General features: G+C 48.5%; 1 protein-coding gene across 1 annotated transcript in view; it reads right to left on the bottom strand.

Moving 5' to 3' along the window:
- Window positions 1-17,099, bottom strand: part of EHD1 (EH domain containing 1) — a 36,706-nt gene extending 19,607 nt beyond the window's left edge. Inside the window, exons 1-2 of the mRNA XM_073351938.1 lie at window positions 16,568-17,099; window positions 12,305-12,402 (exon numbers count right to left, since the gene is read on the bottom strand). Of these exons, the coding sequence (XP_073208039.1) occupies window positions 12,305-12,402; window positions 16,568-16,971 (502 nt within the window). The 5' untranslated portion in view covers window positions 16,972-17,099. The remainder of the gene's footprint in view (window positions 1-12,304; window positions 12,403-16,567) is intronic.
- Between the last annotated feature and the right edge of the window lie 9,651 nt (window positions 17,100-26,750).

The raw sequence follows: 26,750 nt of genomic DNA, 5'->3' as shown, positions 1-26,750 counted from the left end.
GTGGGCAGGACCTTGAAGATAACATTGGCAAAGCTAGTTTCAGTGGTGAATGGTGGAATGTTACAAGGGGGAAGATATTCGTGGTATGTAGTTATGTTTGTGCAATAGATCCTAGAGGTGCTGGACTCAAGAGCTTGTCAGCAAGTGAGTCAGTCCTTTAGATGCTACAGCAGTGGTCTCCAACCTTTTTATGCTCAAGATCACTTTTTGAATTTAAGGGCAACCCAGGATCTATCCCACCCCTTCCCTGAGGCCCTGCCCCCCTCACTCCATCCCGCCACCCACCCCTGTTGCTTGCTCTCCCCTACCCTCACTCACTTTCACCAAGCTGGGTAGGGGATTTGGGTTGGGAGGGGGTGTGGGCTCTGACCTGGGGCTGAAGGGTTCAGAGTGTGGGAGGGGGCTCTGGGCTGAGCCTGGGGCAGGGTTAGGGTATAGGAGGGTGTTTTGGTGCAGGAGGGAGTTCTGGACTGGGACAGAGTGTTGGGGTGCAGCCTCCCACCAGGGAGCCCTGACCTCTGGTGGCTCCCATAGGCATTGCAGTGCAGCTGCTGTAAGGCAGGCTCCCTGCCTACCCTGGCCCCATGCTGCTCCAGGAAGGGGCCAACACACCCTTACGAGGGCAGGGGGGGTTGGTGACCATGTGGCTCTGCATACTACCCTCTGCAAGGACCACCCCTGCAGTTCTCCTGGCCAATGGGAGGTGTGGGGGTGGTGCTTTCAGGCAGGAACAGAGGGAGACCCCTGCCCCCCCTCCACCCCAAGGGCTGCACTGGATGCTTCCAGGAGCAGTGTGGGGCTGGGGTAGGGAGGGAGCCTGCCTTAGTGGCAGCCATGCAATCTCCAGCAGTGCAGCAATTGACTGGGAGATCCCCTCAGATTGACCAGTTGGTGACCACTGGGCTAGAGACCCCTTTGATTTGCTCCCAAAGGCAAAACCAAGCAGAGAGTAACTGGCTGTAGCATCTTGAACTGACAGCTGTGCAGCACCACCCCCACACCCCTTCCAAAGCTATTCAAAAATCACTGATAGGATCTTTACTTCAGGGCCAGGCTACACAAAGGCTCTCCCTTGGTGTTGTTGGGAAGCCCCTGTTCAACTGGCTTTTCCCCCTTACAAGGCAGTGCATATTTGTTTAACCAGCATTCCCTACTTTATTAATGGTGCTGCCAAGTACTGTACTGGTGCATTAGAGGCCCCAGCATTCACTGGTACAAGAATACAGTTTATGCAGCAAGCCATGAGTTGCAGAGGGCAGCCAAATCCAGCCTATTAAAAAATCTAATTTTAGGCATTGATTAAAATCCTAGTACAGCCACAAAATGCCAACTTCCAAGATAAGCCATGCAGACCAGGGCAATAGGATCTGCACTGAGGCAGCTACACCAGCTGCTAAGCTGCCCCCCTGAAGTGAATGACTCTGAATGACTCTCCCTACAAGGAATCCTACAGTTTATTCCCGTAAGGTCTTGAGGCCCCAATTCAGATCAGGGCCTATTTGTGGAGGATTTCAGAGGCTAAACCCATGTAGCAGCATACTTTCTACTATTTCTGGTTGGCTCAGACTCCACCCCCTCCTCGTGGATGAGCTGCCCTCACTTATTCACATCTTTTCTGGACAGACTACAACACAAGGGCATGAAGTCTTTGCCACTTGAGTAACTGGTACAGAACATTACAGTACCTCTCTTCAGCAATCTGGGTTACCATGAGTGCATCAAACCTCTTCTGCATTGACATCCCATAGAACAGGGGTGTTCAACCTTTTTCTTGGAGGCCCCTCCAACATGCTATAAAAATTCCATGGCTCACCTTCACCACAACTGTTTCAGTAGATTAAAAACCAGGGCCAGCATTATGGAGTAGCAAGCAGAGCAATTGCCCAGTACCCCATGTGACCTCGCAAAGCTAAATTGCTTGGACTATGGCTTCAGTCTTGGTCAGTGGGGCTCAGGATTCAGCTTTCTGCCCTGGATTCCAGTGAGTCTAATGCTGGCCCTGCTCTCTGGTTTATTTTGGTGGACTCCCTGAAACCAGCTTATGCCCCTCCCTGGGTCCCCAGACCTGTGGTTGAGAACTGTTGCCACAGAATATGAAATCAAGGTCAAGATCTCGGTACTTATCTTAAGGTGCACCATGGCCTTATGACAAGGGTGTCTAAAATTCCTGGATGGAGACCCACTTCTGTTCCTCTGGCTCAGTGGAATTCTCCACAATAAAGTGAGCAGCTCACTTGCTCAGGAGACAGCTTTTTGGAGGTTGGTCTGAGATGGCAGAATGAACTCTCCCAAGAACAAAAGCCCATCCCAAATCTCACCACTTTCTACTCCAAGTGCAAGGTGCATCTCTGCCTTCTTTAATGAAGATTATCCTTCAAAACCCTTCACTGTGATGCCTACAATAAACTTGCCAATGGTTAGGCCACTGCCATGCTGAGTCCACTGCCTATCATGCTGACCAATACCAACTCAATGTTTCCTTGAACTCCCGTGCTAATCTCCATCTGTTCATCTTGTCAGCTCTTTGGGGCTAGGACCGGAAAGGCTGAAAGAACACGTGACAGATGTTAGTCTTATTGCCCAAGATCAGATAGCATAGTGATGAGCTTGGGGCAAGAACCTATACAGAAGCTTACAGTCTAAACAGTCAAGACAGTAAGGAGGGGTGGAGGGAGGGAGGGAGAGAAGAGACTTGCTCCAGATTACAGCAGGTCAGCAGCAGAGATAGGAACTGAACTCACACCCGACTCCCAGTCCAATGCTTAGTCATCACACCAACTCAACCATTTGAAGTTGGATCATACTGGAACATTAAGCTATGCACAGGACTTGGATCCCCCACAGCACCTCTTTGTAGCCGCAGAAGACAGCCTTCCCACCCCATAGTTATGTGGGCTGGATTTGTTTTTGGTTTGAGCAATGCTCTTACACCACAGAATAGGAGTTTGCATGTAGCAGACTCCAGATTTCCTGTGACTCAGCAAGGCCCACAATGGAAGGCAATACTGTGCAGAACATTATGTAGATCACAAACAGAGTTAAGCAAGCGGTGTTAAAAGCTGTTCTAAACACCAGGTACCCACCTTACCCATGCATTCTTTAGAGATGCTCTGATATGCACTTCTATGCCTTAGCAGTATGGTCAGAGACTGGGGAAGCCAGGACTCCTGATTCTAAATTCCCCTGCTGAGTTGAGTAAATTACAGCTCTCTACAACTTCCAGTCTCTGTTCTGCCACTGAAAACTTGGCATATCTTCACAAGAAAATGTTAACCAGCATCAGGTAGAATTAGATCAAGCTGGCCCTGCTGTGTAGCAGTCCAGCACTACCCAAAGCTCTTTACAGGCAGACTATCCAAGAACATTCATTTGCTTCAGACTGCATGCGGTGGAAGGGATGCAGGGTCACTCTAGAAGGTGGGTTTAATTCCTAGCCAAGATTATGGGAAGTCACTAGTATCTGAGGTGAGATGAGTTAGTGGGTCTGAACCCATGAACAAGGTATGTGTCCAAGTCACCAACAGAATTACTGATTATGACAGCAAATCCACAAGTCTGCCCCTTCACACCTTGAAACCTGATCCCTTCCTAGTCCACCTTCCCATGAAAGTAAAGATTGTTCTCTCTGGCTTTATAAGTGGGAAACTGAGGCAGAGATAAAGCAGCTTGCTCCAAGATCACAGGGAGTCTGGAAATTGAAGCCAAATCTTTTGCTCCCATCCAGCACTTTAACCACAAGGACAGCATAGAGCACAGATGAAGTTACCACTCCTGCCTATGAAGAAAGGTCCTTAAACCTTTGTACCAGGCATTTCAGAAATACCTGAGAACAGGACTGAAGTCTCAAGAGTACCTAATCTGGCACCTTTCATGCAGCTAAAATTCAAGACTCCTCCTGCAGAAGGAATGCTAATTGGCTAAGATCTGAACACTGGAGAGTATTTAGGCTGGATAAAGGCTATTTGCTATATAGCAGATGGCTCCTCCAATGAATATTCCTCCAGGGCAACACACCCTGAACAGTTCTAATCAGTGAGAAAATTACATTAATAATGTTTCTGGGGCCATCCTTGGTCAGATCACCTTGTTTTAAGACAAGGAACCATTAGAATAGCTCATATGGGGTGACTGCTTGTGTACCACAGGCCATTAAACTTCACCCAAATACCCTTATGTTGAGTCCTATGACTTCAGTTAAACTAAAACATTTCAGTCCTCATGTGTATCTGGGACACAAGCCTCCTGAGACCAAGACTATGGCCACACTACAGAGCTTCCAGCTAACCCACTACAACATTGCTAGTGCAGATGCTCTAAGCAGATAAGTTGTGGCAAGAGCTCTCTCCTAATTACTCCAGCATGTGCTGCCCCCCCCCCCCAACAGTGATAGCTATGTTGTAACACCGCCCACACCAGTGCTTAGGTCTGTGTAACTTTAGTTCAGGGAGGTGGCTTTTCACATTTTCAAGTGACATACCCACAAGCTGTAGCGTGTATATAGCCCAAGGGCCCACCAATTCCTGAGGCCGCTGTGACAGCAGGGTATTAGGTGATCTCAGCAGGTGACCCAGACCCCTTGCTGCAGAAGGCCAAAACACCAAGATCCCGGATAATCAAATCTGGTGATCAGACAGACCCTGGTGCATGTGAGCACACACAAGCCAGGCAGCTAAGTCAGGATTCTTTGCACCACCTGAGGGCACTGGTCCAGCTGATCAGACATGAGATCAAGAAGCTCTTGATGGGGTTACTGAAGTCCTCATACCCCCAATCATTGCTTTGGCTGCACACACCCTCCTTACATATAGGAATTTACACCAAGTGTAACTGTCTCTATGAAGGGAACAGGTGACAATAAATAGGTCACCTTGCAGCATGAGACTAGAAGCCAGGCTTGGAGGCATGAAAATGTCAGCCATCAGCTATGGGGCTCAAGGGTAAGTATCTATGGCTTGCTTTATGCAGCTCAGATCAGATATGGCCTTCTTAGAGTCTACACAAATTTACTTAATACCCACCCTGCACATAAACATCCTGGTTTGATTCGTTCTTAAAGTACCAAAGCATCTGTACACCCAACGAAATCAATGGAAAATGCACCCTGCCTCTCACCTTGCAGTCAAGCCAGTCACAACCTCTGTTACCAGCAATCATTCCAAGATCTTACTCTGCAAGAGCCCTCCACTGGGTCTGCTCAGCCTACATCCCACAGTGAACTGCAGGGCTGTGCACGTGAAAACACAGTTTGTTTACAGCTACAGGACTTTATAGCACAACACTGACACGCCTATTTTAGGGTGACTGTCTCATTTAAGAACCAAACTGTCCTTTGACAAGTGGATTTAGCCATTGTTGCTTGTTATGTAGCTTAACAGCAGGAGAACATGGAGGCTGGCAGATTTAAGGACAACATATTCTGCAATAATCAAGTAGTGAACTTAGCAGTAGTTTGAGGGAGGAGCCTCATTTGCTCTGCAGTGGCTGAGTTCACACCTTTTCCCCCAGGCAGATAGTCTTGGAGCTGGTTATAATGTTATCCAAGACCCAGAAGAACTCCCCATTGAAGGAGATCAGCGATACTATACCAATGGGAGTTTTACTGAGCTGAATACAGCAGAGTTCTAGCATCCAGAAGAAGCTCTGAAAAGAGGACACTGGATAAGGGTGATTAAGCTACAAACCTCCTTCCTTCATTGTTATAATTAAACCCAAACATTAAGATTACAGTATCATCTAGGGCCCGCAACCCCCAGATCAAGGGCTCTGTACCAGGCACTAGCCAAAAAAAGCAAGACAACACTTGCAAGCTCCCTGTGCAGGAAGTATACCCATTTTACACAGGGAAATGACTTGCCCAGGGTCTCACGGAGTTGGTTGTAGGAATCAGAAATTGACCCCATCTTTCAAGTCCCAGCCAAGTGCCATAACTGGCCTTTGCCAAAGGGAGTGCAGCCATGTATTAATGCAAATTGCCTTGTGTTTTGAAGAGCATGGGCAATAAGACAGTCAATTTCACCTTCTAAATTTAAGCTTTGACTACCTGGGAGAGTTATTGGCATAACCCAAGATGCAAATTTAAACTGATCTAGTTATACTGGAATAATCAACCCCACAAGGACACTTTCTGTATTAGGCAGCCTTTTCTCAGTGTCTCTCTTGGGAAGGGGTTAAAAGTAAGCCAAAGAGCCACTTATTCTGTATAAAAACGTGGGGAGGCAGGAGGAGAAAGAATCACAACTATGTACCTGCATCATTAGCACAGGCTTCCCCCATGCAAGCCATACCTGAAGCACTAGCACAAGACCAGACACTGCAGAGTATGTCCCAATGAAAGTTTAGAAATTTAAAAAAGGAATCTGACCTTGTTTTCCTACAAGATGTTCTGGGGACTGAAGTGACCTGCCTATCTGTTGGATCATATTAAAGAAGTTCTGTATTAAAAATCACAAATGAGTTTGATTCCCCAGAGTTTAAATTCCAGGGTATTACTAATTAAGAGGTCTCTTGGTTTTTGGTACTCTTTCTCTCCCTCTATGTGTGAAACTTGCAAGCTGCTAATTGTGTTAGTACATTCTAAGACAGAGTCTGTTCTCAAAGCAATTCACAGAGAGAGAGACTCAAAGCAATACTCTAACAACAGAAACAGCACCCAGAGACTCCCCACCCTTTTGTTGTATTAACAATTGTGATTAAAATAGAGATAGAGGATGTATGTGGATGGATGCTTGGTGTGGATAATAACTGAATGATCAGGGAGGTGCCAGCCTAAGAATCCAGTGTCCATCGGCTGAAGAAGGCGTCAAGTGGAAATAACCAGAGGACCCCCCGGAGGGCAGACTGGAATCCACCCAACAGCCTCAAGAATGGGAGAACCAAAGAACAAGATAACATCTTGGAGCCGTCAGGAATGTGCTATCTGCTGATTGATTCAGCAACAGCATGATGAAGCAATTCCCATAGACTGGCATAGGAAGAAATTCCTATAAAAATAGACTCTAAAAAGTGAGAACTTTGGGGTCTGATTCTGCAAACCAACTTCCAGGAGCATCAGATGAGCATCTGACAAGGCCCTGCTCCCTCCTCATGTCCAGGCCACCTGGCCAGTGACTTGGCATGAGCAACTCTAAGGCTGGTAACTATGATAACAACCTTGCAGAACCTGTATGTGTGTGGGTGTGTGTTTGTATGAATGAATGTGTGAATAAATATGAGATTGAATGGAATGTTATAGCTATAACTAACTGCTTACTATGATTCTTTCTGTATTTACAATAAATGTGGTATTTTGCCTTTTCCCTTTAATAAGATCCTGCTGGTTTTTATTTTATTGGTACAACATATCCCTTTAAAGTGGCCCCAAAGTATCACTACAGGAATGAGAGACAAATTCTGTGGTTTGTAAGGGGGAAAAGGTAAATTGTTCCACAATTCATGGTGCTTTGTTTAGTGTTACATCCTGGTTTCTTTCTGACTGGGGCAGCAAGAGCCTTATCTTTGAAAGCAGTTTCCTGCAGGCATTACTAGTAACTGGAAAAAATATCAGAGGAGGGTTTGGAAAGGCTGATGTGATTAATAAGCAAGACATTTTCCTTCCGGCCTCTGCCATAACCAAAAAGCCACAAATACACAGGAGCTTCTGGAGCAATGTAATCAAATGCCAGGATTTTGATACTCAGGAAGAGCTAAGCTAAGTTACAAGATTCTGTAGAGATCTTAATGAGCCCAGAGATGGACACAGAAGGGAATGTGCAGGGACCAGCCTCAGCACAGAAGTGACAAGCCCAGTTCCTCTGCTGGGCAGTAGTCCGTGGGGTGCTTTGAAGTGGTGTGGGGTACAGAAAAGGGGTGAAATCCTTTAGCAGAAACATTGAGAAACCAACAGAAAAACTGAAACACTAGGTCAAGGTCAGGCACTTGCTAGAGTCAGACCTGGATCACAGCCAGCACTCAGTCAATAGACCAATAAAAGGCCTGAGATTGAGAGTCAGATGTTGTGAACAAGAGGGGCTAGAGGTAAATATTTATGTTGTTCCTTGGGAGACAGAAGATCCAAGTCAGTACAGAGCATTTGCCTCTAGAACAGTGATCCCCAAACTTTTCAGGGTCATGTCCCCCCCTTATCCCTGTCTGTGGCCCCTCCTTACCCCTGGGGGGAGGCCAAGAGTGGGGCAGTGGACAGGGGTAAGGAGGACAAGGCTGGAGCCACAGCTGGGGTGGGCCTGAGGCCAGGGCTATGACTGGGGCCAGGTGTGGAGCTCCAGCTGGGCTGCAGTCAGCCCAAGGCTGTGGGCAGGGCAGGGCCAGGCATAGATCAGGGCTTGGGGGCCCTCCCTCCGTGCAGGCTGGCCTGGCCCTGCCATGCACCCCTGAATGTTCTTCCATGACAGTTTGGGGACCTCTGCTCTAGAAGGAAAGGAAGGCTGGTCTTGTGGTTCAGGAAGTAGGCTGGGATTCACAAGCTCTGAGTGCTAGTCCCAACTCTGCAGCACTAGGCAAGTCACTACTCTGACTCAGTTCCCCTCCCCATCCCTCCATAAAATGGGGATAAATACTCCTTTTCTCACTTTGAGGTCCTCTTGTACCAGGCACTGTGCACACAGATGGTCCCTGCCCCAATCTCAGCTGTGACTTCTAGGAGCTATGAATGCAAACAAATCAGTGCTCAAAAATTGCTGTCAGAACAGGTGGCAAAGGAATTTAGTTGGAGACATTTACACTGTATATGCTGACATGTGATATTGACAGTTTGTGTTTTAATTGTTAAAGATTTTGAATCTCAACAGGTCATTAAACTGTCTGACCCCTAACCTCCATAATTTCCTATTTAAAAATTTTCAGTTGTGGGGAAAGTGCTAAAAATAAAATTCTTCCAAGCCTACTTCTAACTAGGGCAATCAGAAGTCAGCCTGTCCTGACCTCTTTACAGTGGGCTCTCAGATGAAGATATTGGTGTTTCTCCCAAGACACTCCAGGCACTTAAAGGAGCCAACAGCTCTGGAATGGGGACGAGGGTTGACAATGCTGCTTCAGGTTTCTACCTTAAGCTCATCCATGCAGGAGACAGCCACTCTCAGACAGCCTTGCTGAGAGAGAGCACAATGAAAATCCCCCCAGGAACTAGGGACCATTCCAAATGCTGCCACCTTGAGCTCCAGGGGCACAGTGTGCTTCTGATCTCCCTGATCCAATATTGAGAGCAACATGGTCCCTGGAAGCATCACTACATGCACACACCTGTGGGTGAGGTTAGAGAATAAGCCACCTGTGACGACTCATGCACAACTGGAAGGTACTCCGAGTGCTGTCCTAGAGCTATGTATTCTGGCGATAAGGGTGGGACTACACTACTTCTAACAGGTTCAGAGGGCCATGAATGAACTTATGAAGAACAGATCCTATTTTTACTCTCAGAGCACTCAGCCACAGGAAATTACTGCCTGCTAAATTCTCCCCCTCAATATTGAGTCACTATTTATCTACATGGCTAAAGTCTGGCAGTTATGTTACAGCCAAGGGATGCTGTAAAATAAGCATTCCCCAGGCCCTTACAGTCACAATAAGAGGCTCAAATGTACAAGCCAATGGTACTCAACCACTCAAGCAAGATCTCAGAACACTGCTCCCTTGATAGGGGGCTCACTCTACAGGGAAGTGAGCTTTTAGGCTCAGATGCCACTTAGTGCCATGAGATCTCTGGAATGCTAAAGCCAACAGGTGCTGCAGGCTAAAGTTCAGGAAGCCATTCAGAGGCAACATCACTGCACACATTGAGCAGTAGTACCTGGATAACGGTCCATTGAATTTGTACTGTTGCCAGTGTGGTAAAAGCAGTAAGCTGAAGAATACTAGAATGGAAGTCAGTCAAGTGAGAGTTGTGAAGTGTTACACACTTGTCAGGATTGAAGAAAGAGGCTACTCACTGGAGCACAGAATGGGGACTCCTCGGTTCTCCTCTCTATAGCCAGGTCTAGTGCAGGGGTTGGCAACCTGCAGCCCATGTGCCAAAGGCAGCACGTGAGCTGATTTTTAGTGGCACTTTGCTGCCAGCCAGGGTCCCAGCCGCTGGCCCCGCTCAGCCCACTGCTGGCCTGGATGGACGGAACTCTGGGCTGGCAGTGGGCTGAGCGGGGCTGGCGACTGGGACCCTGGCTGGCAGGGACCAGTGGACAGAACCCCAGACTGGCAGCAGGCTTAGTGGCTCAGTGTGCTGCCAGTCTGGGGTTCCATCTGCCAGCCCCTGCCAGCCGGGGTCCTGGCTGCTGGTACTGCTCAGCCTGCTGCCAGTCTGGGGTTCCATTAGGAGGACCCTGTAAATGTAAAATTTATTACTGGCATGCGAAACCTTAAATTAATGAAGGCTTGGCATGCCACTTCTCAAAGGTTGCCAACCCCTGGTCTAGTGGTTTAGACCAGGGAGTTATTGGATTATCAGGACACCAGGGTTCTGGTCCCCATCCCTGCTGCTCACTTATCTTACACAAATCACTTCCACTGTATGCCTCAGGTTTTCCACCAAAATCTGTAGGACATGGACAATAGTGACCTACCATCCAGAGGGCTGGTTTGCTGACCACCCTGCAGTGAGGGCAGGCTACCTCACTCAAGTGCTATTAGTCCTCCAATGCCTTCCGACAATTCCCTCTGCGCCCAGGACAGATGAATTCTCACAATTCACTAAGACAAAGTAGCACAGCCTACTGTTTTACAAAGCACTATGGGATGTGCCATCACAAATCCTAATGACCTGGGGAATGCAACAGCAGCGAAGACAGTAGCACAAGTACGGCTTGCAGCATGGCTGCTGACAGATGGCCTTAGCTATCCTGGGAGCTGGTCATCCAAGATCTCCAAAGTGAAGACAAGCCCCTAAGTTACACTGGTGCATCCACCTTATGGATTTGAACTGAAGCTTGTTCAACACGTGCTTTATATTGGTTCCGCTTGTAAGGGATTACAAGATTAAGGGCTAAAACACATCTGAGGCTTACACCAGTTTAAATGAGATTTAGTTGAAGAGGTGAAGCTTTTCTGATATGAGTAGGGACATGCAAACTCAGTCAGCCATTGTCCCTACCTGCAATACAGTGGAGAGGAATGGAAACAGACCATGCACTCTCATTTCGAGAAGTGGCTCAGCTAAGTAACTCATTGAGATATCTGAAGTGCTTAGCATTCCCAGCAGCATGATTCACAACTAACTGAGGTGGGAGGGGGTCATCCCCATTTTACGCTACAGAAAGAGGCACATTAATGAAGCTAGTTACCCCAGGGCAAAGGCAGAGAGGGGACTAGAACCCAGGAGTACTAACTCCCCAGCTCTAACCATTACACTGTATTCCTCAATCTAGAAACAGAACCCAGGAGTACTGACTTCAAACAGCCAATTCTTATTTCATTTTTATTAAAATTACTAGCCTCACACACAACAAGGGAGTTGCCATCCTGAAGAGCTTCTATTCTAAACAGGATGGACAGGGTGGGAGGGGAAATGACTTGTCTTGGGTGTCACATAAGAACCAGGAATAGAACCACTTCTCTCACTTCAAGTCAAATGCCCTAGCCACTAGACCATGCTTCTCTACCTCTAAATGGCCTTAAAGCATTGACAACCCAACCAGCGATCCTGCATGCATCCAGGGGGTGCCATGCTAGCCTCCCAAGATGGACTGGACTTGTCCTAATACAATGGCTCTGGAGTGGACATCAGATGCACTTTGTCAGCTTCACAGTTAAGTCCTCAGCTCCACTTCAAGCTAGTCTTTGGACAGACCTTCCAAGTGAGGGATCACCTCTATTGACACTATTCTCTTCCAGACCCAAAAACCAGAGAACATTTGCAGCTCTCAAGACACCAGACAGCTCCAGAAAGCCAGACTAGCTCTGGAGTTTTAGCCACCAGTGCAATAGGATTTGCAATGATGCCAATCATTTCTATACTAGGAGTTGACACTGGGGCAAATATCTCAAACCTTGGTCCACAGAGAACCAGGAAGGTTAAGTGGATGACTTATTGTTAAGCTATTTAGCCTTTAAGTTGAAAAAAATCCAACTGCCTTTGCTTGGAGTAGTAACCTGCTGCTGTTCTACCAAATGCTTTGCACACATGTACTTCAGACCAGAGCTCTCCAAGAGGCCAAAATAAATGGAGGGATAGTCAAGTCTGGCTCATGCTAGTCTGTTTTTATATTATGTGGTATACCCAGTTTCACACTTCGGGGCTCCATGATCCCACTGGTCTGTCAGATCCAGTCTGGAAATTCTTATGTAATGTAGGCACTGGAATGCATTTAAAGGAAGCAATTACCTCTGCTTATGCGTTGCTTCTCTCCCGAGAGGATACCAGGTGTGTCAATGATACTGATGCTATCCAGGACAGGGTTGGGTAGCTGGGCACACATGAACCTACATCAGAAGAAATACTCAAATTAGACAGGCTAGGCACTTTCCTTCTATAGTATGTAAAAGAGCAGAGGCAAGAAAAAAAACCAAGACAGACCAGCCATGTGGTCTAGGCTGGGGCTCAGGATATCTGCATTCAATTGCCTAGTTTGCTAGACTCCCTATGTGACCAGGGGCAAGTCTCCCTCCCCACCAGTAGAGACTGCCTTAATTCCCCTATCCATAAGACAGGGAGAGTTTTACCTAACAGTGTATGGTGAGCTTAAATCCAGCCTCAGGTATATGGGAGGAGAGGTGCTAAAGCTAGACAGCAGGCTTTTTGGGGAAGGGGCTGTCATTTATTATGTTTGTACAGCACCAGCAGAATTGGTATCTATAAATCACTTCACCTCTGTGACTCACTGTCTTATAGGAAGTGTACCTCTTGCATTTTAAGTATGTGAAAAACTGGAGAGTCTGTAGTTGCTTTGGCAGATTTACTAGCAATAGTGACCAATTTTAAGCTACCAATTGGTCAGTTCTCTTTAAATTACACTAATGTGACACCTGCTCTTCAGCCTTATAAGCATGAAGCCACCAAGTATATAAGGCTAAGGACAAGGGAGCCATACTAGAGCAGTACTGTTATTTAGAGACATTTCTATTAAACCCCAATGAAGACAATAGCCTTGCTCTTCAGCCCAATAGCGAAATGGACTTGATTTTTATTGTCCAAGCCACCTAAACAGTAGCAACAAGTAAATCCGATAGAAAAATTGTCACTTCTAATAATCTAAGATATAGTAACAACATGCAGAATGTTAGATGCAAGCAGCAATGCGAGTTGTCATGAGTATTAACTGGAAATGTCAGTCAACACTGCAAGTTAGTGCACTTTATACCTTCCAGCTGCTGACAGTGACAAGCTTGATGCCAAAACAGCATATTTTTTAAAGGAAAGAGTGACAGACTTGAGAATTCCACACTTAACCTTCCCACTAATCCAACAAGTCTATGATCATAATGTAATGCTTCCATTCACTGTTTCCTAACTTTTGATCAGATCTCTTGAAAATGAGTCATCTAAAGAGGGAGAATTTGCTGGAATTCATTTATTTTTCCACTAGGCAAACCAACTGGCAAGATCTTTAGCTTGTTCTTATTTCAGAAGTTGAGTCCACAGCAATTTTAGTTCCTCAGCGGAGCCTGCAGCCGCTTTCTGTTGGAGATTTCAGCTAGCTATGCTGAAAGGAAGAGTGATCAACTACAACAGCAAGGCAATCATGCTGATCTGACATGGATTTCATAAAGAGGCAGGAAATCTCTCAACTCCTGCACAAGACTCATTGTAACCCTTAATCCCTAGTGTTTCAGAAGAGACTGAGCAGTTTTAAAAGCTGAACATTTCTACATTATTTTCCAGCCACAAAAAAAAAAATCTTAGTTTGAAACTGCATGCTTTGCTGCTCATACACAGACACCTTTAGCATGGTGATTATAGCACAACAGTTGGGGTAGGGGGAAGGAAAAACAAGGACATGAGACTAAACCCGCTACTCCTTTATTGAGCCTAGAGACCTCGCAGTGCTCCTTTAAGGAGCTTTAGGATGAATGCAAGAGACAGACCTTTGTTACATGCCATCTGAAGAACCCACTAGCTAAGACAGTTAACAGATTAAAAGGATACAGTATATTAAAGTTGCAGTACACAAGACATTTTTTAAAAACACTAGGCCATCAAGAGGAGACAACTTGGGTTAAGCATTAACAGTCCTCACTTTCCTCCAACAGGAAGATCAGAGGCCAACATTCCAGAGTCCCATTTAACAGTGGGGCTTAAATGCCATCTAGAATTGGCTTATAAACAAGCCAGCTCACAAACAGCTAGTAGATCCTGAGCTAGAATTGTCCAAAAGGCATCCTTCTGGGCAGAGAGGAAGCAGCCATGAATGGAGAGGGGCCTGATCATGAGTTCAAGCTGCATGCTATGGTTTTCAAGTGTTTCATTCATGCTTTCCTGCATCATGCCCTCATTGTTAGCTATGAAATTATCTTCCATCACCAAGGGCAGGAAGCCCATTTCTGGATGATTATGAGTATTATGAGAACCTGTGGCTGGATATCCCTGAATTAACCATTTCCTTATGAGGTATCACAATTTTGTATTTTAACCTTGAAGTGAAACTCTCCCCTTTCAACTACAGAAGCAGCCACATGTTCAGAAATGTCCACTAGCAGGGGTGTACTCTGGCAGGAGTACTCTGCAATACCTCTGTTTCTAAGGGAGCTCCTGAACCCCCCTACAGGACCAGAGAATCGGGTTCTGAGTTATGAAGGGATGTGGTCATGTTAAGACTTTTTAACTAAATTATGTCCTCTTCTTAGAGTTACTGTCCTCTTTGGTTTTGAGGAATGGAGTTTGGGAAGATTAAGTTAACTTGCTTTAATATTAATTTCTTTCTCCCATTTCAACTTGGGAAAACACCCAGTCAGTTTCATGTTTGTTTAGGGTCAGTTCCTAGTCAATTTCAGTCAGAGCCCCCTCCACCACCAGTCAGATGTGACCAACACTGCTATGGAAATCTGAGACATTGATGGGAAGGCATCACTATGCAGTTCTGTACAAAAAACCCCCTCTGCCTGAGGCCATTCAGAGGCAGAAGACTGCCTATGGGGCAGGGAGGGAGTTTTAACAGAATTTGGCTGCAGCATTTATAGAGGAGGTATCCAAGAACTATGCCTTGAGCAGCGGTTCTCAAACTTTTGGGCTCCGGCCCCACTTGCAAATGTTTACTGCCTATCGGGACCCAGTAAGCAGTCTGGGGGTGGAGTCCCCAGGGTGGTTTCAGTTAGGTCCTGGAGGGGAGTGGGGAGGGAGAAAGAAGGAGAAGAGACAAGAAGAGTCGGGTCCTGGTCAGCATTAACTGTACAATGACAGCTCTCCATCCCCACCTACCAAGGTACCACCCCAGTGACCATGTACTTCAACAGATAAAGCCCGAACTCTGGCTTTGGACAGGGGGGAGGGGCACACGTATTATACAGGAGTTGGTACAGGGATCTGCACGAAGAAGACTGACGTAAGTCTGGGGGCTGACAAGTATTGTTGGCAGGCTCCCCCCCTGCATCCCTACCCACCCTGGGGCCTCCACACCAGGGTCTCACCTCTTGAAGATGGTACTAAAAGGTATAGAGAATAAGACAGAATATCTTATTGCCCTTATACAAAACCATGGTACGCCCACATCTTGAATACTGCAGACAAATGTGGTCCCCCCATCTCCAAAAAGATATACTGGCATTAGAAAAGGTTCAGAAAAGGGCAACTAAAATGATAAGGGGCTGGAATGGGTCCCATATGAGGAGAGATTAAAGAGCTTAGGGCTTTTCAGCTTAGAAAAGAGGAGACTAAGGGGGGCTATGATAGAGGTATATAAAATGATGAGTGGTGTGGAGAAAGTGGATAAGGAAAAGTTATTTACTTGTTCCCATAATATAAGAACTAGGGGCCACCAAATTAAATTAATGGGTAGCAAGTTTAAAACAAATAAAAGGAAGTTCTTCTTCACTCAGTGCACAGTGTCAACCTGTGGAACTCCTTGCCTGAAGAGGTTGTGAAGGCTAGGACTTTAACAGGGTTTAAAAGAGAACTGGGTGAATTCATGGAGGTTAAGTCCATTAATGGCTATTAGCTAGAATGGGTAAGGAATGGTGTCCCTAGCCTCTGTCAAAGAGTGGAGATAGATGGCAGGAGAGAGATCACTAGATCATTACCTGCTAGGTTCACTCCCTCTGGGGCACCGGGCATTGGCTGCTGTCAGAAGTCAGGATACTGGGCTGGATGGACCTTTGGTCTGACCTAGTAGGGCCGCTTTTATGTTCTTACTAAGGCGAAACGGGGGGGGGGGCGCGCCATACAGTGCCACTCATGCCCACCCACCAGCCCAGCCACACCTATCGAGGAAGGCGCTGGGAGCGGGGGAGAAGGGAGCGCTGCAGTTGAGTGTGGTCCCCCGGTAGCCAGGCTCTCACCTGTTGAGAGTCTAGGGGTGCCATGAGTGGCCACGCAGGTCCCAGGCCAGCCCTCACCTGTTGAGAAAGGCGCAGAGGGGCGCAGCAGCCGCCCCCCCCCCAGACACGTGTTGAAGGCCGACGGCGAGCGGCACTGGAGACCCCTCCCCCCGCTCACCTGTTGAGAAAAGCGTTGCCGAAGGCGTTGAGCTTGCGGAAGGGCCGCCGCGGGTCGACCACCAGGGCGTTGCCAGGGACGACGCCCTCGGTCTCGCCGCCCATGACGGCGATGAAGGAGTCGGTGGTGGGCTCGGGCCCGATGCGCATGCCCGGGAAGTCCTGCTCGATGAGGTGCCGGATGAAGGTGGTCTTGCCGGTGCTGTACTGCCCCACCAGCAGCACCATGGGCTTGTTCTCCCAGTCGGCCGGCTCCAGCGCCGGGGAGTGGAAGTCGTGGAAGCGGTAGTACTCCTCCAAGGGCAGCAGCTTGGTGGCGTAGAGCTGCTTCAGCCCCTCCGAGACCGTGCGGAACAGCTCCGGCTCCTTGCGCCGCCGCGCGTCCTTGCTCACCCAGCTGAACATGGCTGCGGGGACTGGAGGGGCGGGGGCGGCTGCGTTACAGGCGGGGCGGGGGGGGGGGGCGCGCTACGACGAGGAGCGGGCCAGTAACGGTCTCCGCCGTGCTCAGCCGCCTGCCACTAAATAAAGCGCCCCCCAGGAGCCTGCATTTATACGTATCCCCGCCCCGCAGCCACGCCCCCGAGAAGCTGATTGGTGCTCGCCATTTGAGCCCCTTCCGCCCCGCTCCCTGGTCCCAAACGTTCCTTGCCACCGCTCGGCAATAGTAATATCGTCACTTCCGCCCCTCTCGGCCGCTTTTTGTCTTTCCCTGCCCTCCGTGACAGTTACCGCGGTGGAAGGAGCTCTAGAGTCTCCCATCTGCGCCCCGCCCCCCACTAGCCGCCATGACAGTTACTGTGGCAAAAGCAGGTTTCAGAGGAGCAGCCCTGCTAGTCCGTATTCGCAAAAAGAAAAGGAGTCCTTGTAGGATCGTGTCGGATGTAGCACAGAGGGGGGCAAATTACGGCCCGCGGGCCACATCCGGCCCCTGAGCGCCTGGCAGGGGAGGCTAGTTCCCGGCCCCTCCCCCTCAGTAACGCCCCCGCGCGGGCAGCGGGGCCGCGCGCTCCTGCCGCTTTGAGCCGCAGGGTAAAGGGGAGGCGGAGGCGGAGGCGGCGCGCGCGGCGGCGGTGGGAGGGTTGGGTAGGGGATCCCGGGGGGCAGTCATGGGACAGGGGGCGGTTGGACGGGACGGAGGTTGTGGGGCGGTCAGGGGTCGGGGAACAGGGGGGTTGGATAGGGCGTGGGCGTCCCGGGGAGCCTGTTGGGGGGGGGGCGGTGGATAGGGGCCGGGGGTCAGTCAGGGGACAGGGAGCGGGGGGGGGGGTTGGATGGGGGAGTCCCGGGGGCACGAGGTCCTGGGAGGGAGCGGTCAGGGGACAAGGAGCAGGGGGAGTTGGATAGCTCGGGGGCTCTGAGGGGGGCAGGAAGTCGGAGGGGGCAGATAGGGGGCGGGGGCCAGGCTGTTTGGGGGGCACAGCCTTCCCTACCCGGCCCTCCGTACCGTTTTGCACCCCATTGTGGCCCTTGGGCCAAAAAGTTTGCCCACCCCAATGTAGGATCATGTGGTGTTCAGGGGCCGCAGGGGTTTGACCAAACCCACACATACAATGAGTTGTTGTTATCTTCACCCTCTGCCTCACCCCGGCGGCCCGCCTCCCCCCACGCTGGGCATCTGGGATACCATTGTCACTGAATCAAAATCTCCTCACACCATCCCCCAACCCCTGAAACTGCCCATCAAAATCAACCCCCAGCCCCCACACTGCCCACCAAAGTTAGGGTTGTCAACCCTCCAGGATTGCCCTGGAGTCTCCAGGAATTAAAGATTAACCTTTAATTAAAGATTGTCATGTGAGGGAAACCTCCAACCAATACTGGCAACCCTATACCAAAATCAACGCCAAAGCCTCTGACACTCCCCACCTAAATCAACCACCCAGCACTGCCCACTGAAATCAAACACCTGACACTGACCACCCAAATCAACCCCCAAACTCCATGACATTGCCCAAAAGAGTCAACTCCATATTCCCTGACACTGCTCACTGAAATCAACCTGCCTATCCCCCAGTGCCCACCAAAATTAACCCCCAACACTGATCACCAAAATTAACCCTGAACATTGACCACCAAGATCAGCTTCCCAACCCCGCCACTGAAATCAAACCCCCAACCCCTGACACTGCTCACTGAAGTCAAACCCCAACTCGGACAGCGTCCACTGAAATGACCCATCAACCTCCTGACACTATCCCACTAAACACCATTCACAAGCCCCCTAAATACCATTCCCCCAACACCAGCCCCCCAGCCACTGTCATCCAAATCCACCCAATTTATCCCCCCAAATCCTTCAGAAACCATCCCTCCAAATCCTCAGACACTGTCCCCTCAAGGCCCAACCTTTTGACACCATTCCCCCAGTCGCCCTCTGACTCTATGCTGCCCGGACACTGCTGCTCCAAATCATCACCCAAACTGCCTAACATCATCCCATCAAATCCCCTCACACTGTCTTCTTGACACCAGGTTAGATAGTCCGGGTAGATTGCTCCATGGGTCTGATCTGGGGCTGCTGGGAAAAGGGGTGGGGGAATACTGGGCTAGCTTACCCCCAGTGGGGTGATCTTAGGTGGCAACAAGGAGGGGTATCAGGCTAGATGGGCCCATTGGTTTGATTCAGTGTGGTGGGGAAGGAAGTAATCCTGGACTGATCTGTTCTGATGTTTCTAGGAAACAGGGAAGAGACAATGGGTGGAGAGAAAGATTTGAGGAGATTGAGGGAGGATCATGCTCATGTTTCTATTCTAGTGTTTGAGGAGTTTCCTCTCTGGGAGTGAATCATGCCCTCCCCCCAGTAACTGCCATTTCTCCTCCTGGAGAATCTCAGTGCTGGACAAACACATTTTCCCCTTTATCACTGCCTCTGTCTATAGCTCCCCAAATATATATGTATATATATATATATATAAACACAAAGAGAGATGGTCCGACCCTCACCCGAACTGCCGTCATCCATTTTTGCCCCTTTGGCCGCTCCTTCCACCTCCCTCTGTGTCATTTAACAGCCCATCTGGAATCCTTCTTTGTCAATGGGGTCTTGCATCACAGATGAAGTCAGCAAAGTTCTGGAATGAGTCACTGTTAGGTAAAGGCTTGCTGCTATGCCCCATCACCCAGCTTCTTTCAGATCCTCCTCCTGGACAATTCTACTCATGCTGGCGGGTATCAGTGGCAGCCTGGTTAAAGCCACTGGCCGTGCGAACCACCCTTCTTTCGGGAAAAATGCAAGGAGCAATTAAGTTCCTTCATAGAGCAGGAGAGCTGGAGATGACAGAAAGCACCCAAGGCAATCAGCTGCATGGCAAAGCCTGAGCATGGCTAAGCCATGTTGGCTGCAGGGTTTTCCTGGGACTGACTGCAAATGCAGGGGCTGGGGGATTGCTTAGCAAGCTGAGCCTGTGACCATGTGAGAGAGGCAGAGAGCCAGCAGACAGCAAGAGGAGCAGAGGTGAGCGTGGCCCTGGGAGGCAGCAAAGAGACAGATCTAGGACTGACTGGAGAGGCAGGCTTGGAAACTGTGAGCACAAACACTGCTGCTTGTTTGTTCCTGCTGTGATCAGGGACACAGGACAGTGTGGACATTCTTTGCAAATAAATAAGATTGCACCACAGAACATATCCCCCTTGCATCCTCTTCTTCCTCCTCTCAGAAACAGCCTGGCAAGGTGCAAAGTGTTGGCGAACTGCTTGTTCCAAAGGGGAGCAGTTCACTTAGGGTACGATCCAATGCCCTTTGAAGCCAGTGAAGAGAGTCCCATCAAGTCGCTGGGAATCATCAGTCAACATGTGTTGGACCGAGCCTTTAGTTCATCTTCTGGGGACCGTCTACATAGTTACTCCACACTAGCATTTAACTTCATAAAGGACAACTACACAAAAATGAGGAAGCCAGTTAAATGGAAATTAAAAGCTACAGTCACAAAAGTGAAATGCCTGCAAGCTGCATGGAAACATTTTAAAAACACCATAATGGAGGCTTAAATGTATAACCCCAAATTAAAAAGCATAGAAGGAGGACCAAAAAAGTGCCACCATGGCTAAACAACAAAGTAAAAGAAGCAGTTACAGGCAAAAAGGCATCCTTAAAAATTGGAAGTTAAGGCCTACACAGGAAAATAGAAAGAAGCATAAACTCTGGCAAGTCAAGTGTAAAAGTATAATTAGGCAGGCCAAAAAAGAATTTGAAGAGCAATTAGCAAAAGACTCAAAAACTAACATAAAAAAAATTTTTTTAAGTACATCAGAAGCAGGATGCTTGCCAAACAATCAGTGGGGCCACTGGATGATCGAGGCGCTAAAGGGGCACTCAAAGAAGACAAGGCTGTTGCGGTGAAGCTAAATGAATTATTTGAATCAGTCTTTACTGCAGAGGATGTGAGGGAGATTCCCACACCTAAGCCATTCTTTTTAGATAACGAATCTGAGGAACTGTCCCAGATTGAGGTGTCAGTAGAGGAGGTTTTGGAACAAATAGATAAATTAAACAATAATAAGTCACCAGGACCAGATGGTATTCACCCAAGAGTTCTGAAGGAACTCAGATCTGAATCTGTAACCTATCACTTAAACCAGGAGACTGGAGGATAGCTAATGTGACACCAATTTTTAATTTTTTTTTAAAAGGCTCCAGAGGTGATCCTGGCAATTACAGGCCAGTAAGCCTAACTTCAGTACCAGGCAAACTGGTTGAAACTATAGTAAACAACAGAATTATCAGACATAGAGATAAACATGATTTGTTTGTTGGGGAAGAATCAGCATGGCTTTTCTAAAAGGAAATCGTGCTTCACCAATCTATTAGCATGCTTTGAGGGGTCAACAACATGTGGACAAGGGTGATCCAATGCATATAGAGTACTCAGACTTTCAGAAAGCTTTTAACAAGGTCCCTCTCCAAAGGCTCTTAAGCAAAGTAAGCAGTCATGGGATAAGAGGGAAGGTCCTCTCATGGATTAGTAACTGGTTAAAAGATAGGAAACAAAGGTTAGGAATAAATGGTCAGTTTTCAGAATGGAGAGCAGTAAATAGTTATGTCACCTAAGGGTCTGTACTAGGACCAGTGCTATTCAACATATGCATAAATGATCTGGGAAAGGGGTAAACAGTAAGATTGCAAAATTTGCAGATGATACAAAACTACTCAAGATAGTTAAGTCACAGGCAGACTCCAAAGAGCTACAAAGGGATCTCACAAAACTGGGTGACAGGGCAACAAAATGGCAGATGAAATTCAATGTTGATAAATGCAAAGTAATATACATTGGAAAACATAATCCCAACTGTACATACAAAATGATGGGATCTAAATTAGCTGTTACCACTTAAGAAAGAGATCTTGGAGTCATTCTGGATAGTTCTCGGAAAAGATCTGTTCAATGTACAGCAGTCAAAAAAGCTAAGGGAATGTTAGGAACCGTAATAAGGCAGAAAATATCATAATGTCACTATATAAATCCACGATATGTCCACACCTTGAATACTGCATGTAGTTCTGATCACCCCATCCCAAAAAAAAGATATTAGAATTGGAAAAGGTACAGAGAAGGGCAACAAAAATGATTAGGGGGATGGACCAGCTTCTGTATGAGGGGAGATTAAAAAGACTGGGACTTTTCAGCTTGGAAAAGAGGCAACTAAGGGCTAGTCTACACTGGCAATGTTAAAGCACTGCTTGTGTAGTCACGGCACAGCGCTGGGAGAGAGGTCTCCCAGCGCTCTAAAAAACCACCTCCACAAGGGGCATAGCTACTGTCTACACTGGCACGTTACAGCGCTGAACCTTGCTGCACTCAGGGGGGTGTTTTTTCACACCTGTGAGCGAGAAAGTTGACAAGCCCTAAGGGGGATATTATAGAGATCTATAAAATCATGACTGGTGTGGAGAAAGTGAATAAGGAAGTGTTATCTACTCCTTCGCATAACACATGAACTTGGGTCACGCAATGAAATTAATGGGCAGCAGATTTAAAACAAACAAGAGGAAGTACTTCTTCACACATCGCACAGTCAGCCTGAGGAACGTGTTGCCAGGGGAGGTTATGAAGAACAAAATTATAACTGGGTTCAAAAAAGAACTTGATAATTTCATGGAGGATAGGTCCCTCAATGGCTATTTAGCCAAGATGGTCAGGGATGCAACCCCATTTCCCAAGTCTCTGACTGCAAGAAACTGGGACTGAATGACTGGGGATGGATCACTCCATAATTGCCCTGTTCTTTTCATTCCCTCTGAAGCATCTGGTACTGGCCACTGTCCCAGACAGGATACGGGGCTAGATGGACCATTAGTCTGACCCGGTATGGACATTCTTATGTACTTACATGGCCCCGTGACTGTAACATCTAAACCACCTTGCTATTGTTAGTGTATTTATCCTTGCACTCCCCACTGTGAAATAGGGATGTACCATTATCCCCATTTTGCAGAGAGAAAAAACTGAGGCACTGAGCAATTATGGGCTCCCCTTTAGGCACCAAAAGAATTGGCCAGATTTTCCATAAAGATCAGGACCGAGGGATCCCAAGCCCTTGAAACCCTGGCCCAAAATAGATATCTGGGGTACAGCCAGGAACTGAACCCAGGCATCCTGACTGACAAGGGGGATCACATTGTGAAGTCTGCTTTGTGAAATGACTTCCATTTTTGTAGCCTGGCTCCTGATATACATCCTAACAGCCATTTTGTTTTTCTGGGTTGAAAAGCCAAAGAAACCTTGACAAGGCCAGTCTATTCCATATGGAGAGATATGGAACCTCTTGAGGAGACCTATCAATAAGGCTAAGATTACGTCACAGAGGTCACAGATTTCCTGACTTCCAGAGACCTCTGTGACATATTCTGCTTCAGCCCCAGGGCGGCAGAGATGCAGCTGCAAGCTGGCAGGGCCCTGGAGCTCTGCGGATGACGGGAGGCCCCACAGCTATCAGTCACCATGGACAGTGGGGGCCCCCACAGTTCCCAGCCACCGTGGACAGTGGGGGGACCCAGAGCTGTGAGCTGCCATGGGCATCGGGGGGACCCCAGAGCTGTCAGCTACAGTGCTGGACCGTTCCCCCACCCCCTCACCAACAGGACTCAGTCTCTCATCCCCCCATCACCCTCATTGTGTCACAGTTATTTTTAGTAAAAGTCAGGGACAGGTCGTGGACTTCCATGAATTTTTGTTTACTGCCCATGACCTGTCCCTGACTTGTACTAAAAATAGTACAATTGGCCCCGAGTAAAAGCCTACAGAGAGAAGAGAGATTTTTGGATTGACTGGCTGGAAAAGGGCTTGGAACTATGAGCAAAGAAACTGCATCCTGCTGTTTGATTCAGGGAAACAGGACTTTGTACTTTCTTTGTAAATAAACAGGATTGCATCAAAGATACCTGACTCCAGCATCAATTTCTCCTCCTAACCAAAACAACCTGAATTTTGGCTAATTGTGTAGGACAAAAAGGGCATGGCTGGGGGTTGGAATTTCCCACTTTGGGCACAGGGTCAGAGCCTGTATTTAAGCAGGGATACCCTCAAAGGACCATCCACTACCAGTAGAGGCAGCGATAGCCCACTGGGGGCCCTAAGCAGGAATATCCCCCCCACCCCCAACACACACTAAAAATGTGAATGCGGGTCCCTTTGAGCTGCTTGGGTCCCTGAGCAATTGCTTAGTCTGCTTATGCCTAGCACCGCCAATGACTGCCAGGAATCAGAACAGGTTGGAGAGAAGAGAAGGCAGGAGGGACTCTGCCTTACCTGAAATGGTGACCAGACCTCATACTCACAGACAGGGTGAAATCAGACTCGGATCACAGGAGCAGACTGTTATTATGCAAAGATCTGTAACTCTTGAATGCTTGATGATATGAGCCTAAGATGGTCAAGCCTTTTGGAAATTCTCTGGCCTGGTGCTAGAAAGCTGGTCCCTGGTAATTACATTACTATATTATTGTTTCTATCACAGTAGTAATTAGAAGTCTCAGTTGAGACTGGAGTGATGTCAGGCCATGTGCTGCACAGACCCTGATGGAGACTGGGGCCTCCATTGTGCTGGGCACTGCACAGACCCTGACTGAGATCAGGGCCCCCACAGTGCCAGGCACTGCACACTCAAACACAGTGAGAGACCATCCCTGCCCCAAAGAATTTACAATAACGGCAGGAGGGGATACAAAAGGGAGAAGGAACTTTGTTGAAAGTCACACAGCAGAGCCAGGAATAGAAACCAGGTGTCCCAAACCTCAGCCCTACCCACTAGACCACGCTGCCCTTCTCGGGAGGCGTGAGGGCTAGATTTATAGAACAATCCTGTGCTGGGGCTCCCCACTCCACTGCCCACCCTGGGATTACGTTTATTACTGTCCCTTGGAATGGAAAGAGAATTGACCTGACTGCTGACCCATGCCAGCTGCTCCATGCTTGTGCATTAGAGAGTTTTCTTGCACCTTCCCTCAAAGCATCTGATGATGGCTAATTTTGGAGACAGGATACTGGGCTGGGTGGGCCCATGGGTCTGATCCAGCCCACCCATATCCATGTCTCTAACCACACTAAAGGGCTAGCTTTGCAAGCAATGCTCTTTGCAAAGCCCTACTGCAAAGAGATCTCATTGCACCAGCCTTTGTCCTGGTGGGCCCCCCAGCCGACTGTGGGAATGGGGGATGCCATTGGTCTGCTCGGGGATTAAATACCGATGGCTAAAAATGCCTCTGAGAACCCAAGCCAAGAAACCAGAACAAAATCAGCCCAGTTGTCCTCCCAAATAAGGGAGAACAGGAGGAGAGTCTGCGGATTCCCCTTAAGGGGCCAGTGCCTCATATTTTCCACTATTAAAAGTTTGCCGTCTGGGCTTCCAAGCAAAGGAAAACTGTAACTTATGGCAGAGCTGGGGAAGCAGGCAACAAAAAGCAAGGACTCGCAGGGAGAGGATCATGGCAGCGATTCCTCAAACCCTGCCCAGCCATGCACCCTCCTGTCCTGGGCATGGGGGGCTCACATTCCAACCAGCCAAAGAATTCAGGCTTGACCCTGAGTTCAGAGCGCTCCAGTTGTTCCACTCCCTGTTTGTGCTTCTCACTGACCCCTCGGGGATTGCAAAAAAACGTTTGCGGTTCTCATGCCCTGTCATTCCCCTCGGCCGCCCCCTCAAGGATCCAGCTGACTTTTGCTGAGGCTGAGATACACCCACCTCGGGGGTGGGGCTTTTATAAAGGGATCCCAGCTGCGGGGGTGGGGCACTGTGGCTATCCTGGGATTCCCTCCCCCAGTGAGGAGATGCAGCCACCTTTGGGGTGGGATGTGGGGGGCTGTTTACACGGGGGCCCCCACCTAATGCTGAGACATAGCAGCCTCCGTGGTAGAGCACGGGAGTGATTTATACGGGGATCTCTTTTCCGGTGCTGAGATTCAGCCACCTCAGGATAGTGGGCTGCTGCATGCAGCATCAGTTTGAGACAGGAAGTGAAGGATGACCTTGTGTCCAATTGAAGGGGGGCAGCACGGAACTGAGTGTGTTAGGATTTGGCTTTGACTTTGGAGTTAACGTCCTCACTTGTGGGGGAAAGTACCAGCTCAGGGGGGAGACGGAAGCCTCCATCTAATTAGAAAATGGCTAAGGAGTGAGATTCAGACAATAGAGTCTTAGGCAGACCCCTACAACATCTGCTCAGAAGCTAGGCTCCTGCAGGCCGTGTGCACTCAGCAGCGGGTGAGCAGTGTTCTCCCTGACCTGGGAATAGAACTCAGGAGTCCTGACTCCTCCTCTTTCAGAGCTGGGGGCAGAACCCAGGAGTCTAGACTCCCTAATGAGCTCTGAAAACTGGGAAACTTCCCTGCTTGAACAGCGAATGTTCCTCTACTCATGTAACATGCTAATGTGCTTCCTCTCCGGGAACCTAACCCAGCCCTAACCCTTATCATGAGGCTGGCAGAGCCCCAAACTCACAGCTCCTCGCTCTTGGGGTTAAATAATCCAGACCCCAGAGAAAGTGAGGGTGGGGGCTGCAGAGAAAGAAGCTCTTGCATGCCCTCCTCCCCCAGCATGGAGTGCTGTAGCTCCAGAGAAGGGGGCTCTTGTGCCACAGTGGATGGAGAAAGTGGAGAGCATTGTTATGCGAGCAGAAGGAGATCAAGGGCCCCGGGGCGCAGGAACACTACAGTGAATGCACAGAGGTCTGAGGGGGGTATTAGCAC

This window comes from Lepidochelys kempii, chromosome 7 (assembly GCF_965140265.1).
Source record: "Lepidochelys kempii isolate rLepKem1 chromosome 7, rLepKem1.hap2, whole genome shotgun sequence".
NCBI lineage: Eukaryota > Metazoa > Chordata > Testudines > Cheloniidae > Lepidochelys > Lepidochelys kempii.
This window is presented reverse-complemented; position numbering and strand designations above follow the sequence as displayed.